The sequence below is a fragment of the Alosa sapidissima genome, chromosome 18 (assembly GCF_018492685.1).
Source record: "Alosa sapidissima isolate fAloSap1 chromosome 18, fAloSap1.pri, whole genome shotgun sequence".
NCBI classification, from domain to species: domain Eukaryota; kingdom Metazoa; phylum Chordata; class Actinopteri; order Clupeiformes; family Clupeidae; genus Alosa; species Alosa sapidissima.
The window spans coordinates 28961376-28976976 of record NC_055974.1 but is presented as its reverse complement, the minus strand read 5'-3'; the positions used below and the strand labels follow the sequence as shown (position 1 = coordinate 28976976).

The following is a 15601-nucleotide window of genomic DNA, read 5'->3' as shown; positions in this document are numbered from 1 at the left end:
AGGCTGCCGCCGCTCGCATCGCCATGGACACCATTCATGCCCCCCACCCCACTCCACTCCGCTGCCCCCACGGCATCATCTCTCTGTCCTCACACACACACACACACACACCCCTCTGAGACACCCGGCTGATGAAATGAAGGGAGAGGGCAGAAACAATGGTGTCCATGGCGATCATCTGCCCTCAGCTACTGCTGACAGGCAGCAGCTAACTATTCACCCCTTGCAGACACGTGACTTAAGTCACGTGACGGCTCCATGCTGGACGGCAAAAAGACAGGAGACAGATGGCAAATTACATTATGTCATAACGATTATGATGAACTGAACACCATTACTATAACATCTTTGTAGTTCAATGTATTGCTGTTCGGGGTCTGATAGTCAAAGAAAGATGCCAGTGGTGTTGATAGATGAAATGGGTCATGATCGCAAATGTAAAGTTATTAAAACTGGTGGTAATAGCAAGGGGAGATAACGTTAGGTCGTAACGTTAGGCTACTGTAATTAACATTATGGAAAATGAACACCCATAAGTATTTCTGGACTAAAATGTTGCAAAGCGATTTGGTTACTTTTATCAGTTGTAACATAGTCAAAACGTTAGGAATGTCTAATCAGAACATGAAATAATAACTTAGCTGCCACACTTAGAAGCTAGCTATTCTAGCTAACGTTTATCGTAGCTCATAGTGCTAGGGCTAATGTAACTCGTCAGTTTGTACATTGCCCAGTGAATAAACTTACTTCTTACATGTCTTAAGTTAAAGAATTGAAAGAAATAGGAAATAAAAAAAAAACTTGAACGGTATTATCTGTTTACATTCAGATCTCGCCAAAGACTTTGCCTAAGTGCTATCTGCCATCCTGTTCAGAGTCTATGGTTGCTATAGCAACCGCTGCTGTGCTTCATACACTGATGAGAGAAGCATGCAATTGTGGTTGAAATACTCCCGAAACACAAAGAAAACAAACCAAAATATATCTATGCAAGAACATGGGATGTTGTTGTATTCCAAACAATAAGCCAACAGTCGCGGAATGGCATTACTACGGTTAAATCTCACTATAATCTCCTAGCTGTGCGATATGTCCCATTACAACCCATTGATTTGATTTGTGTTCTTGCCGTCCACTAGGCTATTTTGCTGTGGCGCGAACAAAACGTGACGTCACATGCAAGGGGTGAATACTAATGAAACACTCAGATGACCTTGTTACCTTAGAGACAAACCTCTTTGTGTTGCTACACTACAATCCTCAACTCTCTCTCTCTCTCTCTCACACACACACACACTGACGGTTCTTCTCGCTCAGCATCTCTCATTCTTCACGTATCCAACCAAACAAAGCATATCTGGATGGTTTGGTTTCATCTAGTTTCTATCCGTCTATCTGTCCAAACACCCCTGTACTACCAGCTTAACTGCTCTGAGAATGAGGGACAAGCAGCAGATGATGGAGAGAGAGAGTCAGAGAACTGTGAGTAAGTGATAGATAAAACTAATGACTATGAAAGTCTGATGGAAATGTACAAAAGAAAGTGTGGGCTATTATTATGGTTGGTTCACTTGGCACTTTTCCTCTCGTTCCTGTGGTAGCAATTACTGTGAGTTTGGCAGGGTGGGTAATTGGAAAGGCAGAGTCCCCTCAGCACCTCTCCGCAGAATGAGCTAGAACTTCCTCCACTGATTCCACTCGACTCCTCATCACAGAGTATCATGCTTGCCATCAGGGCCTTCTATCTACTGATCGAACCAGATTGCCTCGTGTGGTCTGTGTGTGTGTGTGTGTGTGTGTGTGTGTGTGTGTGAGACATCAGTTATGCTCAGGCCTCTCTGTGTATGGGAAAACGAGGCGGAGGAACTCATGCAACCAGACAAGCACCCCCCCCCATCTCTCCCCTTCCTTCGCTTTCTGTCTCTCCTCTGTCCCCCCCCCTCTTCCTTCTCTTTCTGTCTCTCCTCTCTCTCTCTCCCCCCCTCTTCCTTCTCTTTCTCTCTCTCCTCTCTCTCTCTCCCCCCCTCTTCCTTCTCTTTCTCTCTCTCATCTCTCTCTATCCCCTCTTCCTTCTCTTTCTCTCTCTATCCCCTCTTCCTTCTCTTTCTCTTGATCCCTCTCTCACTTGAGCCTCCTCCAGCCTCCCTACTGTGTGTTCAGGAAAGTAAAACAACAAAGTAAATCCTTCTCCCCACCTTCTTACCCGCTGGGTAGAAATGACAGACTACACACACACACAAACACTCAGAGAGAGAGAGAGAGAGAGAGAGAGAAAAGAGAGAAAGAAAGAGAGAGAGAGAGAGAGAAAGTGTAAATGTCCTAAACAATGACTACTGGAGATGACCTGTCATCATGGCAATGACCTCTGACCTCCACTGATTAATTGAAGTGTAGGAAAATGCACAACACATACACACTCAGCTTCAAATACATGTGTGTGTGTGTGTGTGTGTGTGTTTGGAGATTGTGTCATAAGATGTGTCATAACAACAGCTCATGGAGCTGAATAAATATAAAGCTAAGACTGCATTATCATTTCTTTTTTGGTTCTACTAAATAACAATTGTGAACTTCTCCATGATCTAGACTAGGGCTTTTCCACCGCTGCCAACAGCACACAAGTCTCTCAAATTGCTTATGCACCCTCTCTCTCTCTCTCACACACACACACACACACACTTATTTAAATTATTCCATTTCCCTCTGTCTCAAACACATTTTTAGTTGTTTTTTCTTCTTCAAATAAGTGTTGTTTATTTAGTATGACTGTTCAGAAACTGTTGCCAAACCGGAACTACCTTTTCTATGCCATTATTTTATCCTAATTCTATTAGAGGTATGTTGCCTTTCATTCAAAGCTCTATTCTCTCTCCCACCCACAGTTCTAGTTGATGTCTCTTTATCATTCTCTCACTCTATCCTTTCTTTCTCTCATTCAGCATGTGAAATCCATTTATCTCTCTTTGCTGTCGCTCTTTCTTTCCTCCATGTCTGGCCTGTGTGATGTACAGACTCTCTCCCTCCCTCTCTCTCGTTCTCTCTCCCTCCCTCCCTCTCTCTCGTTCTCTCTCTCTTTCCCTCTCTCCCCAAGACTGATGTGCGGGCTATAAACTGTGTTGACGTCCAAACAGAGACACAGCTCAGACTTAAGCTGCCCGTCTGTCTGTGGACGTGGAGAACTGCCGCCTGCGCTCAGCTTCGCTGTTGTGTGTGAGTGTGTGTGTGTGTGTGTGTATGTGTGCGTGCGTGCGTGTGTGTGTGTGGTGTGTATGTGTGTGTGTGTCTGTGTGTGTGTCTGTGTGTGTGGTGTGTGTGTCTGTGTGTGTGTGTGTGTGTGTGTGCCTCACCGTCTGCCACTCAGATGGGTGCTGGTGAAGGTCATGTCAACAGAGGCCGCATCGCCACGGTGACACCTCACACAGCTGCCCTTTCCTCACTCCCGCGTGCCCTTTACAACTCCCAGAGATCGCTCTCTCTCACACACACACACACACACACACACGCACACACACACACACACAGAAACACAGACACACACACACAAACACACACACACACACACACACACAGAAACACAGACACACACACACACACACACACACAAACACACACACACACAAACACATTTCTCTCTCTTTATCACACCCTCTCCATTAAAAGACGGCCCGCTGACTTCATCCAGCCGATTATGGGCTGGACGTCTTTCTTTTCCTCTGCAGCCAACACAACAGAAAGGCCACTAAACTCTCAACCTGACCTGCACACAACAGAAAGGCCACTAAACTCTCAACCTGACCTGCTGCACACAACAGAAAGGCCACTAAACTCTCAACCTGACCTGCACACAACAGAAAGGCCACTAAACTCTCAACCTGACCTGCACACAACAGAAAGGCCACTAAACTCTCAACCTGACCTGCACACAACAGAAAGGCCACTAAACTCTCAACCTGACCTGCACACAACAGAAAGGCCACTAAACTCTCAACCTGACCTGCTGGGCAGTAAGTCCTCGAGTCAACATTTCATCTGTCTGGAATAACAGCATGTTCCTACAACACAGTAACATTGCAGAACAACGGGGGCTAAATCAAAATTACATTTTTATATTTTACCGCATAACTTTAAATCGTTTATTAAGCAGTCAGTCATAATGAGTGTGTTCTTCTCAGACATATTCTACTCAGTCTTAGGATGACAACGAGCACATACTGTATCCAGATGTTATTTTAATTACAAAATCATAAATCCGTCATCATGTGATAGATTTGTTATGTAGAGCTATCTGGTTGTCAAGTCCTATGTCATGGGTCTAACAGCTTTTTCTTCAAAAAATGTTTTACTAGTGCAGCCAGCAGATTTTTGCAACTTGTAAACCTCGTCACCATCAGACTACACGAAAGTGTACCCTTGTCTCATAAGAGTTCAAAATAACGATAGTCTTGCATGCTGCACTGTTTGTAGGCTAACAGTGACTTTAGCATTGTCCATGGCGGGTTAAATGATTGCAAAAGACATGCTGGGGTTGAGTTTAACAAGTGTCATTTCATCTGCATATTATTCCAGACTAGCCTACTGGCTATTTGCCAAGGCTACATAAAGACCAAACTACCAAAATCTACATATTTTATTATCACAATTTCTAACTATAGGCCTTCCTTATTTGGTGTGCTGAGTAGAGACAATTAATTAACAAACATAGGCTATTCATTACTATTTCAGTATCTAAGAAGGCTAAAGTAATTTTTGATATTTATTTTATTTTTTATCTATTTACTTATTTTGGCGGTGGGGGGTACCTCCCTGAAATGGCTTTTTGCAGGTTGGGATGTCTGCAATCAAGGGTAAACCGAATAAATGCTGCTCTGTAGTGGACTGTAGCTAAGTGATTAGCATAATCTTTCAAATATCCTCTAGCTACTGTAGAAACAGGTAAACATAGTAAATAGCTGGTGCTACTGCTTTGGGTATTTAATACTTATTTCTACACCTTAACACTCCAGCCACCTGCCAGAGTAATCATTGATAATCACAGCAGGCCTTATGGGTACAAACTGGATAGGCTGGACAGGGCTGATTTAGCCAGGCCAGTATGTGACGCATGGGACACTGCATATGATTACTAGCCTTTATGCTTACAATTGTGGTGGTGGAGTTTCAAATTAGTAAACATTTCTTGTGGGAAATAACTAAAAACAAATGCACATCTACACACACACACACACACTTACACATTTATGGTTTATGGGAAAGCGTATTAACAACCCTCTATTTGATATCTCATTATAAACATCACATTTGAGCATTAAACAGGTCTACTGGCCAGGGCCCAAAACACAAAACAAAACAAAACAGCAATGGGCTTACTTCTATATAAATTGTTGATGCCAACGTTTCCAATAAATCATTTTAATATTCACAAATCATTCACGGCATCTGTGAGGTACTCTGATTACAGCGAATAAACATCTTAATTCATATTTGACATGTTAGAGAACCAGCGCACGGGCAGCTGCACGCTTGGGTGATCTCAACCAAATAACTCAAATAATTGGGTGATCTCAACCAAATAACGTTGCAGTGAATGACCATTAGTATTCTCAACAGCAGGGCTGAGGAGCACAGCGTTTAGCTACGTAGCTACGAGTATAGTGTCAGGAACCGCAACCAAAGTATAGTATATATACTCTTTTGTTTGTCTTTTATGCATTTATCCCAATCCGTGAATTAGTGAAACACACAGTGCACACACAGCACACAGCTGTGCTGTGCCCGGCGCAGTGAGCTGCCTGCAACAACAGCAGCGCTCGGGGAGCAGTGAGGGGTTAGGTGCCTTGCTCAAGGGCACTTCAGCCATGCCTACTGGTCGGGGTTTGAACCGGCATACAAGTCCGAAGTGCTAACCAGTAGGCCACGGCTGCCCCCACAACAAAGTCATGTGAGCACAGCGTTTAGCTACGTAGCTACGAGTATAGCGTCAGGAACCGCAACCAAAAGTCATGTGAGTAGGGGAGAACTGGGACGAATGAAACACTTCTTAATTAAACGTAATTTACAAAGACATTGTAAAACACTGAAAGTTAATATTTTGTCACTAGCAACCTACATCTATCCTCTGTCAAATACAGTTGCATTTACAGCTCTGAACAAAACCGTTCAAGAGTTATTTAAGGAGAAGTCGAACGTGCGTTATGTTTCATTCGTCCCTCCTGGCTGGGACGAATGAAACAGCATGGGGGACGAATGAAACATACAGCTTAAATTATGTAAACTTTCCACAATTTCAATATTTGACAATATATCATGAATGGTACTTTAAGTATGTGTTATTTTAGATAGATTGCTGCTGGGCTATATGTCTTGGTTCATGTCTGTTAACAACTCATTGCCGTCATGGTGAAGCGCATATCTCGCGCTTATGGAAATAGCATGCACTATGCCATTAATATAGCTAGAATAATGCATGTTTCGAATTATATAATGTTTCTATTGTACAAAATGTTATTTCACTCTGTTTTTACGTGGTTAAAGCCACCACACATCCAAATAAGTGTCCTTCATGACCCACAGGCCGTCAGTCTCCATAGGTTAACATGGCAAAACTCAACCCCCTACCTGATAGCCCCAAATATATTTGCATCTTTCTAAAACTGCTTTTCCATGTCTCACCTGCATAAAATATAGTATAAACACAGATATGTGTGCATTGACTTAGAATAAATGGGGTTTACTGCCTGGTCGGGACAAATGAAATAGGTGTTTCAATCGTCCCCCCATAGACATTTAGCATTATAGGCTGTTTTGCATCCATTAAAAACAAACATGCAATGTGAACGTCTGGGATTGGGGAGAGTGCTTTACTGAATAAGCATGAAGTCAAACCTTTAAATGAAGCCGCTAATGAAGTAAACTTGTGACCATCAAAAATAGTTTGTCGCCTGTAACTCTGTGATACCAGGACGTAACAGGATGGCATTTGGCTGAGCAACGGAGGTCAATATGCTCTATGTTTTGTCCAAATGATGACTGTCTATCATCATTGCACTCGGAGAAAATCGGAATGTTTCATTCGTCCCCCGTTTCAATCGTCCCGGTTGTACCCTACAGCGTTTAGCTACGTAGTTACGAGTATAGCGTCAGGAACCGCAACCAAAGTCATGTGAGTACAGTGTTTACCTCCACCAATGCAGTCCAGACTGCAGACTAAAACAAACAGGCCCAGTACAGCACAACCAAATTCATTTAGCTCCACACAGCAGGACAAAACTGGAGTAAAGACATGACCTCCATAGTGGAGGAAAATAGTAAACTCAGGCATACAAACATACTGTACATGAACGCTCACTCTCACGCACACACACACATTAACAAACAACAAACAAGTTACAAATATAGACACACACACACTTTCTCTCTCTCAGACACACACGCACACACACAGAATGAACTAAGTTCACTTCAGTGGTGAGGGAAAGGCGCTGATTGCGAATTCCTTTGATGTGTGTGTGTGTGTGTGCTTCCAAGGCTTCATACATTATTAGGTCATTTCTGTTATAACATGGCAAGTACCCATCATCATCATCATCATCATCATCATCATCATCATCCTGCAGTGGTCTCATGCATGTGGGTGCATGGGCAGGATGATGAAGAGGACTGCGTCGTTTCCATGACGGCTAGTTTGCTCTCAGCCCTTTCAGCCAAAGCCTCTTCAAAGAGACTCCGACTCTGTGAGTGCAGCCACATTTGGCATAAACAATGTCTTCCCCTTTCTCCTTCCCCATCAGCCCTCCCACCCTTCATGGGACCACTCTTACAACAACAACACCAACAACAACAACAACAAAAACTTTCCTCTTGAATTAACAAGAGCTCAAAACTCATATCTGCTATTTGCACAAATAAGAGCCGGAAGCTTCTCCGACGCCGCAGCAGCGTAAAGGAGCAGGGGACAGTGTGTGCACACCTTTACTCACTACAGGCGAGGAAGCTTCATTAAGGAGCCCGTTTAAACAGTCCCTCCCTGGCCACTCAGCACGGCGCAGCGCAGATGCTCTGACCTACAGGCATTGGCTCCCATCACTCCACCAGCAAAGGTAGACGCACTGACACAATTCATCTGGTTGGGGGGGTTGGGGGCACTCGCGCCGTAGAACTGATTAAAGGAGTTTTGACAGAATGCTTCCGAATGTCCTCTGGCTTCTGAATGCTTTGGTGGGATTTTAAAATGGGCTTTCGAAGAAAGAAAAAAAAGAAAAGAAAGAGTCAAAAGAGAAAATAAAAGAAAAGAAAGGGAAGAGAAGAAGAGGAGTAAATACGTTCCATCCTTTAATGTTTTCGTGCAAACGCTGCAGAGCTTGCTTGTTCGGCGATGATGGGCTTTTTAAGGTGCCTGTGATAATTGACTGCATGCGGCTGGATTAATGTAGCCTTTGAAGTGCTTTTTTCTGTCATCATTTAGAAAATCCCTCATTAAGCAATTTGTGTTTTTTTAATTCCTTCAATGCAACAGGATTATAACTCCAGCAAGGGAAGCAGAAAGCTTGGTTTTGTGCTGTGGGGGTCATTGCACACTTGATATAAGGACGTTTTTTTGTTAACAGTCCTAGGTCCTCTGTGTGTGTGTTCTTAGTATCATCCTTACACATTAAATCCCCTTGCTGTGGAGTGGTATTATCTTAAAATGTCCTCTGATGCTCTCTCGTAGCTGTGTGTGTGTGTGTGTGTGTGATGCTCTGCTGTAAGGTATCTCTTGTGTAGCTGTCATCGTGTAAGCTATCTGTGGCCTTTGGTTGAGTCGGGAGAATGTAGCTTTAATCAGGTGATTGTGTGCTAGCTTACTGTGAGTGTGTCTTATTAAAGCGAGATTAAAGCTCACCTTTCCACTGATCCCAGACACATACAGACATATCCATGCACAGACACGCAGAAGCATTACAATATTAATAAACCCCTACACACACTCTCTTTCTCTCTCTCTCTCTCTCTCACACACAAACTCTCTTTGTCTTTCTCTCTCTCACACACACAGACACACACACAAACTCTCTTTGTCTATCTCTCTCACACACACACACACAAACTCTCTTTCTCTCTCTCTCTCTCTCTCTCTCACAGACACACACACTGACACTGAATACGGATATCTGTGTACTGATGGCTGAAACTATATCCAGACACACCCAGTAAAATGACATGTCCATGTCAGAGTCGTGTGGCTGAGCCCTTCTGGCGTAAGCAGGCAGAGCAGTGTGACCTAGTGTGTGCAGGCGCGCATGTGTGTTTGTGTGTGTGTGTGTAGGGGAACCGCAGGTGCCAGTGTGTCAGACATGACTAAGCGATCCCTGAGCCGGCAGTAGCAGCAGGTGCCACCAGCCCCTGTGGTCAGAAGGGCAGACCTGTCACACGCAACAGAGGTGACACGATTAGTTACCCACGAGTCTCTTAGTTCTTTTCTCACATGCACACTCCCTCTGTCCCCTTCTCTCTGTTCTACACCAACTTCCCCTCTACTCTCTCTCTGTTCTACACCAACTTCCCCTCTACTCTCTCCTACACCATTAAATCCTCTACACTCTCCTACACCATTAAATCCTCTACACTCTCCTACACCATTAAATCCTCTACACTCTCCTACACCAACATATCCTCTACACTCTCCTACACCATTAAATCCTCTACACTCTCCTACACCATTAAATCCTCTACACTCTCCTACACCAACATATCCTCTACACTCTCCTACACCATTAAATCCTCTACACTCTCCTACACCATTAAATCCTCTACTCTCTCCTACACCAACATATCCTCTACACTCTCCTACACCAACATATCCTCTACACTCTCCTACACCAACATATCCTCTACACTCTCTCTCTCTCTCCTATACCAACTTATCCTCTACACTGTCTCTTCTACCCCACAAAACCCATCCCTCTCTCTCTCTCTCTCCCTCTCTCCTACACCACAAAACCCATCCCTCTCTCTCTCCCTCACTCCTACACTACAACATTCTACCTCCTCTCTCTCTCTCTCCCTCACTCCTACACTACAACACTCTACCTCCTCTCTCTCTCTCCCTCTTTCCTACACCACAAAACTCTACCTCCTCTCTCTCTCTCCCTCGCTCCTACACTACAACACTCTACCTCCTCTCTCTCTCTCTCCCTCTCTCCTACACCACAAAACCCATCCCTCTCTCTCTCCCTCACTCCTACACTACAACATTCTACCTCCTCTCTCTCTCTCTCCCTCACTCCTACACTACAACACTCTACCTCCTCTCTCTCTCTCTCCCTCTTTCCTACACCACAAAACTCTACCTCCTCTCTCTCTCTCCCTCGCTCCTACACTACAACACTCTACCTCCTCTCTCTCTCTCTCCCTCGCTCCTACACTACAACACTCTACCTCCTCTCTCTCTCTCCCTCTTTCCTACACCACAACACTCTTCCTCCTTTCTCTCTCTCCGTCCTTCAGCACTCTCCACACACAATACTCTGCCAAGACCTGCCCATTACCTGCCCCCCTATCCCCACACATTACCTGCCTCTCTCTCGCTGTTCGTCCTTCACCTAGAACATAGCTGCCCATCTCTCTCTCTCCAGTGCTCCATTCAGCCTTCTCTGTTCTCTATAACTGTGTTCAGCCTTCTCTGTTCTCTATAACTGTGTTCAGCCTTCTCTGTTCTCTATAACTGTGTTCAGCCTCGTCTTCTCTATTCTCTATAACAGCTTATGTTTGTCCTTTTGCCCTCTCTCCCTCTTTCTCGGTCTCTCTCGGTCTCTCTCTCTCTCTCTCTGTCTGTGGTAAGGGCAAGATATGGCCAGAAGGTCTTCAAGGTGCCATATCCCTCTCTCTCTCTCTCTCTGACACTCTCCATCTTTCAGTCATCCTCCCTCCCTCCCCCTCTCGTTCAGACTGGCGAGGGCGTGACACGAGCAGCGAGTCCGTGTGCTGCCCTGTGCTCACCATATGCTGCCGCACGTCTCATAGTGGGCGCTGGCATGTGAGGTGGCATCGGGTCAAGAGATGCCATCCTACCACACACACACACACACACACACACACACATCATCTGCTGCCCTCCGCTCCTTGTCTCCTTCTCAGTTCAGCCACATGGGCCCTAATCGCCACGGAGAAGCGCTACAAATGGGATGTAATGGATGCTAACGCGTGTATCGTGCCCAGAAAGGGCTAAAACGCAGCATAAGTGAAGGCAGGAATGCTAATACAAGCTATGGCTTGATAGAGTATTTACTGATTATTAAGCTAGGCAGGAATGCTAATACAAGCTATGGCATGATAGAGTATTTACTGATTATTATGCTAGCAGAAGAGGGTTCACACGCTCCGTCATGTATACAAATGTACGTCACAGGAATGAAAATTATATTTGATGCCACTGAATATTTAAACTGGACTGCAAAATATTTAATACAAACCACTCTGAAAATAATTCTGTCGGGTCACATATAAAGAAAGGAACATTTTCATCAGCATGTCTAATGAGATGTGGTTTAAAATGTCTGTTTTTACAGTCTGTGTGCTCACTATGGTAGCAGATACGATTACTGTGCAGAGTACTAACGGATGCATATTTTACATCCTGTGATCCCTAGCGACCCCTGGTGGCAACATGTCTACATCACATAAAGCAAAGCATGTGAAGGCTACTTACCCTCTGGGTTACCTGTGTGTGAGGATAGGAAGGAGGAAAAACATACGTAGAAACATAGAACAACACACATCCATACCACACACACACACACACACATCCATACCACACACACACACACACACCCATCCATACCACACACACACATCCATACCACACACACACACACACATCCATACCACACACACACACCCATCCATACCACACACACACACATCCATACCACACACACACACACACACATACCACACATGTTACACACACACACACCCATCCATACCACACGTTACACACACACACACACATCCATACCACACATGTTACACACACACACCCATCCATACCACACATGTACACACACACACACACATCCATACCACACATGTTACACACACACACACATCCATACCACACATGTTACACACACACACACATCCATACCACACATGTACACACACACACACACCCATCCATACCACACATGTTACACATGTACACACACACACACACACACAAACCCATCCATACCACAAATGTTACACATGTACACACACACACACAAACCCATCCATACCACAGATGTTACACATGCACACACACACATCCATACCACAAATGTTACACATGTACACACACACACCCATCCATACCACAAATGTTACACATGTACACACACACACATCCATACCAGTAAAACAAATGTTACACATGTACACACACACACCCATTCATACCACTTAACAAGTGTTACACATGTACACACACACACTCATCCATACCACATAACAAATGTTACACGTGTACACATACACACACACACACAGCATCATTCCACCACACACACACACAATCTCTCTCTCTCTCTTTCTCTGTCACACACACACACACACACATAAACAGACCCAGCAGGTTTCTCCTCTGTTTAGATGTATGCTGACTTACCTTTCTGGAGCACTCATGTGCATGTGTGTGTGTGTGTGTGTGTGTGTGCACCAACCTGGCAGTGAGCTGTCACCCTCGCAGCATGTCATGAATCACATTAATGCTCTCACACAACTCACTGGCTGCTAAAGTAAACACACACACACCGCAACCTTTCTAATGATTGTCTTAGTCACACTGCGAGATGTGTCAGGTTTGTGATTTGATGTGACTGCACGCGTCAGTGGAGAAGTTTGTATATAAATGTTCAAGTGTGTGTGTGTGTGTGTGTTTGTGTGTGTGTGTGTTTGTCTGACTGTGTTCAGGTGTGTGGATAGACAGAAAGAGAAAATTCTGAGAGAAGTGACAGAAGTGACAGATTTTATAAATAAACACACACACACACACACAAAAGGTAAACATATAAATAAATGCCCAAACACAAATGCACACACACACATATTGGAGAATTGCAAAAATAAGAAATAAAACCACAAAAGGAAAACATAATGAAACATAATGAACAAAAACATGAATAAACATAATGAACAAAACATGAATAAACAAAACAACTGAAGGTACAAACAAAGATAGTATACCAAGGTATCAAATGAAACAAAATAATGATGCAATGACAAGTGCATGAAGTATGCGCCATAAAATAAAGCATCACTTTATGTTATAAAGAAATAAAGCATCACTTTATTTTATAAAGAAATAAAGCATCACTTTATTTTATAAAGAAATAACATAAATACAAAAGTGCAGAACAAGGAAACAAAACCACATGATGTGACAGAGAGTGAGAGAGAGAGAGAGAGAGAGAGAGAGAGTGAGAGAGAGAGAGAGAGAGAGAGAGAGAGAGAGAGAGAGAGGAGTGCTGGAAGGGGAACAGGGTGTAAAAGCGTTTAGAAGCACTTACTTAGATTACAGTCTATCCTGATACAATCTGGCGGGAGAGAGAGTGAGATGGTGAGATCAAATCAAAGGAGGAGGAGAGAAGAGAGGAAAGAGAGAAAGAGAGAGAGAGAGAGAGATAACATTTTACATCCTTCAAGGTACATGCTGCAGACAACCAAGCTCCCTGCTTTTATAGAGCCACCATCCGGGGACACGCTACGAGTCAGACACACCCTTCTCCTCCTCACCAACACCACCACCACCTCCCCACCTCCACAGCAGCCGAGCCCGGCGCGGACGTGGCCCGCATCTGGCTGAGACACGGCACTGATCCACCACATCCCAACCAGACACGGACCACCTCCACACCGGAGTCAGCTGGGTCATGGTAGTCGCCACGGCATCACCGTGGCAATAACCTCATCCAGAGGACCCCCCCCCCCCCACCCCGGACCCCCTAAAATCCTCACTGGCAATCCACTGGTCTCCCTCTCTCCCCGACGTCTGACCGGTGGAGGAGAAGCGGGTGAGCTCTGGTCAGTGTGGCCGTGTGCTGTGGTGGTCACTGGTGCTGTGACCACCGTCATTACTCTGGACAGGGTGTGCTGTGGTGGTTTGCCAGTGTGAGATTTTAGGGGCTCAGAACAGAAGAATATGTGGGGAAAAGGGTGATCTGCATGCCCCAACCACACTAAGCAGCCTGTCGCTACACATAACACCTGCTTCTTTCTGATCATCAACACAACTAGCATGAAACATGTAAGCTACCTTAGAACATACTTGACACATGTTAGTAAATATATATTCATTTGATAATTTTATTTGACATTCACTGTAGCGGCAGCCATACACCGAGTTTAATCCAAATCCGTTTTGACACAAATGATCACAGACTCCTCAAAAGGGAGATGAAGCAGGGCGAATGTGATGCCTTGACTGCTGTGCTGAGTCGTATCTAAAATGGTGGACGTGTTCTTGCAGGGTGCTGCTCTCCTCTGCCATCTCCTGTCCTCTATCTCCCCCTAGTGGACGCAGGCTGCCTGTGCGCACAGCCGTGGCTGGGGCATGATCTCGAGCTGTCAACCGCCTCAGAGTAGTGGACACAAACAGCCAGGGACCAGGCTCACGGTGTGTAGGGGCAGGGGGGTCCAGGGACCAGGCTCACAGTGTGTAGGGGCAGGGGGGTCCAGGGACCAGGCTCACAGTGTGTAGGGGCAGGGGGGTCCAGGGACCAGGGACCAGGCTCACGGTGTGTAGGGGCAGGGGGGTCCAGGGACCAGGCCCACGGTGTGTAGTGCAGGGTGTGTGTGTGTGTGGGCGGGGGGGGGGGTCAGACTGTGACTAGCCTTTTCTTACAACACAACACATTTCCCTGTGCTGTCTCTCTGGTGCTTTGAGTGTGTGTGTGTGTGTGTGTGTGTGTGTGTGCGTGTGTGTGTGTGTGCGTGTGTGCGTGCGTGTGTGCGTGCGTGTGTGTGTGTGTGTGCGTGTGTGTGTGTGCATGTGTGTGTGCGTGTGTGTGTGCGTGCGTGTGTGTGTGTGTGCATGTGTGTGTGCATGTGCGTGTGTGTGTGTGTGCGTGTGTGTGTGTGTGTGTGTGTGCGTGTGTTTGCTGGTGTGAACCTCTGGAGGCTTCACAGCCGATGCGGATAAAATTTAAAAAAAAAAACGTGTTAATGTCGCCAGCCTCATCGGGAGCCTCGCTACGCTAAATCCGACCCTCTGCGCCACACCGTGGCTACGCTAAATCCGTCCCTCTGCTCTGTTCTGTCAGGATTAGCGGCTAAGCTGTGCATCTCAGTGGCCAGTGGATTACTGCGCTAGTTAGCATGCGCTAATTGGAGTGAAGGTGTGAAGAGTGTGTGTAGGTATTTGTAAACATACTCGGAGGACGTGCTAATTAATTACCGCAGAGGGGTTAAGCTGACAGGATGACTGATGATTGATTTCTCAGTCACTGGTTGATTGTTCTTTTCTGAAGCCATTCATGGTAGGTGGTAGCTGGTGTGAATGTGTGTCTGTGTCTTTCTCTCTCTCTCTCTCTGTGTGTGTGTGTGTGTGTGTGTACGTGTGTGTGTGTGTGAGGGGTGTAGGGACTGT

The 15601-nt window shown here is 45.3% G+C and overlaps 1 protein-coding gene across 1 annotated transcript in view; it reads right to left on the bottom strand.

Annotated features, from left to right (window-relative positions):
• Positions 1 to 15601, bottom strand: part of LOC121689349 (neurexin-3-like) — a 561367-nt gene that overhangs the window by 293158 nt on the left and 252608 nt on the right. Inside the window, 1 exon segment of the mRNA XM_042069080.1 lies at positions 13524 to 13550. Within this exon segment, the coding sequence (XP_041925014.1) occupies positions 13524 to 13550 (27 nt within the window).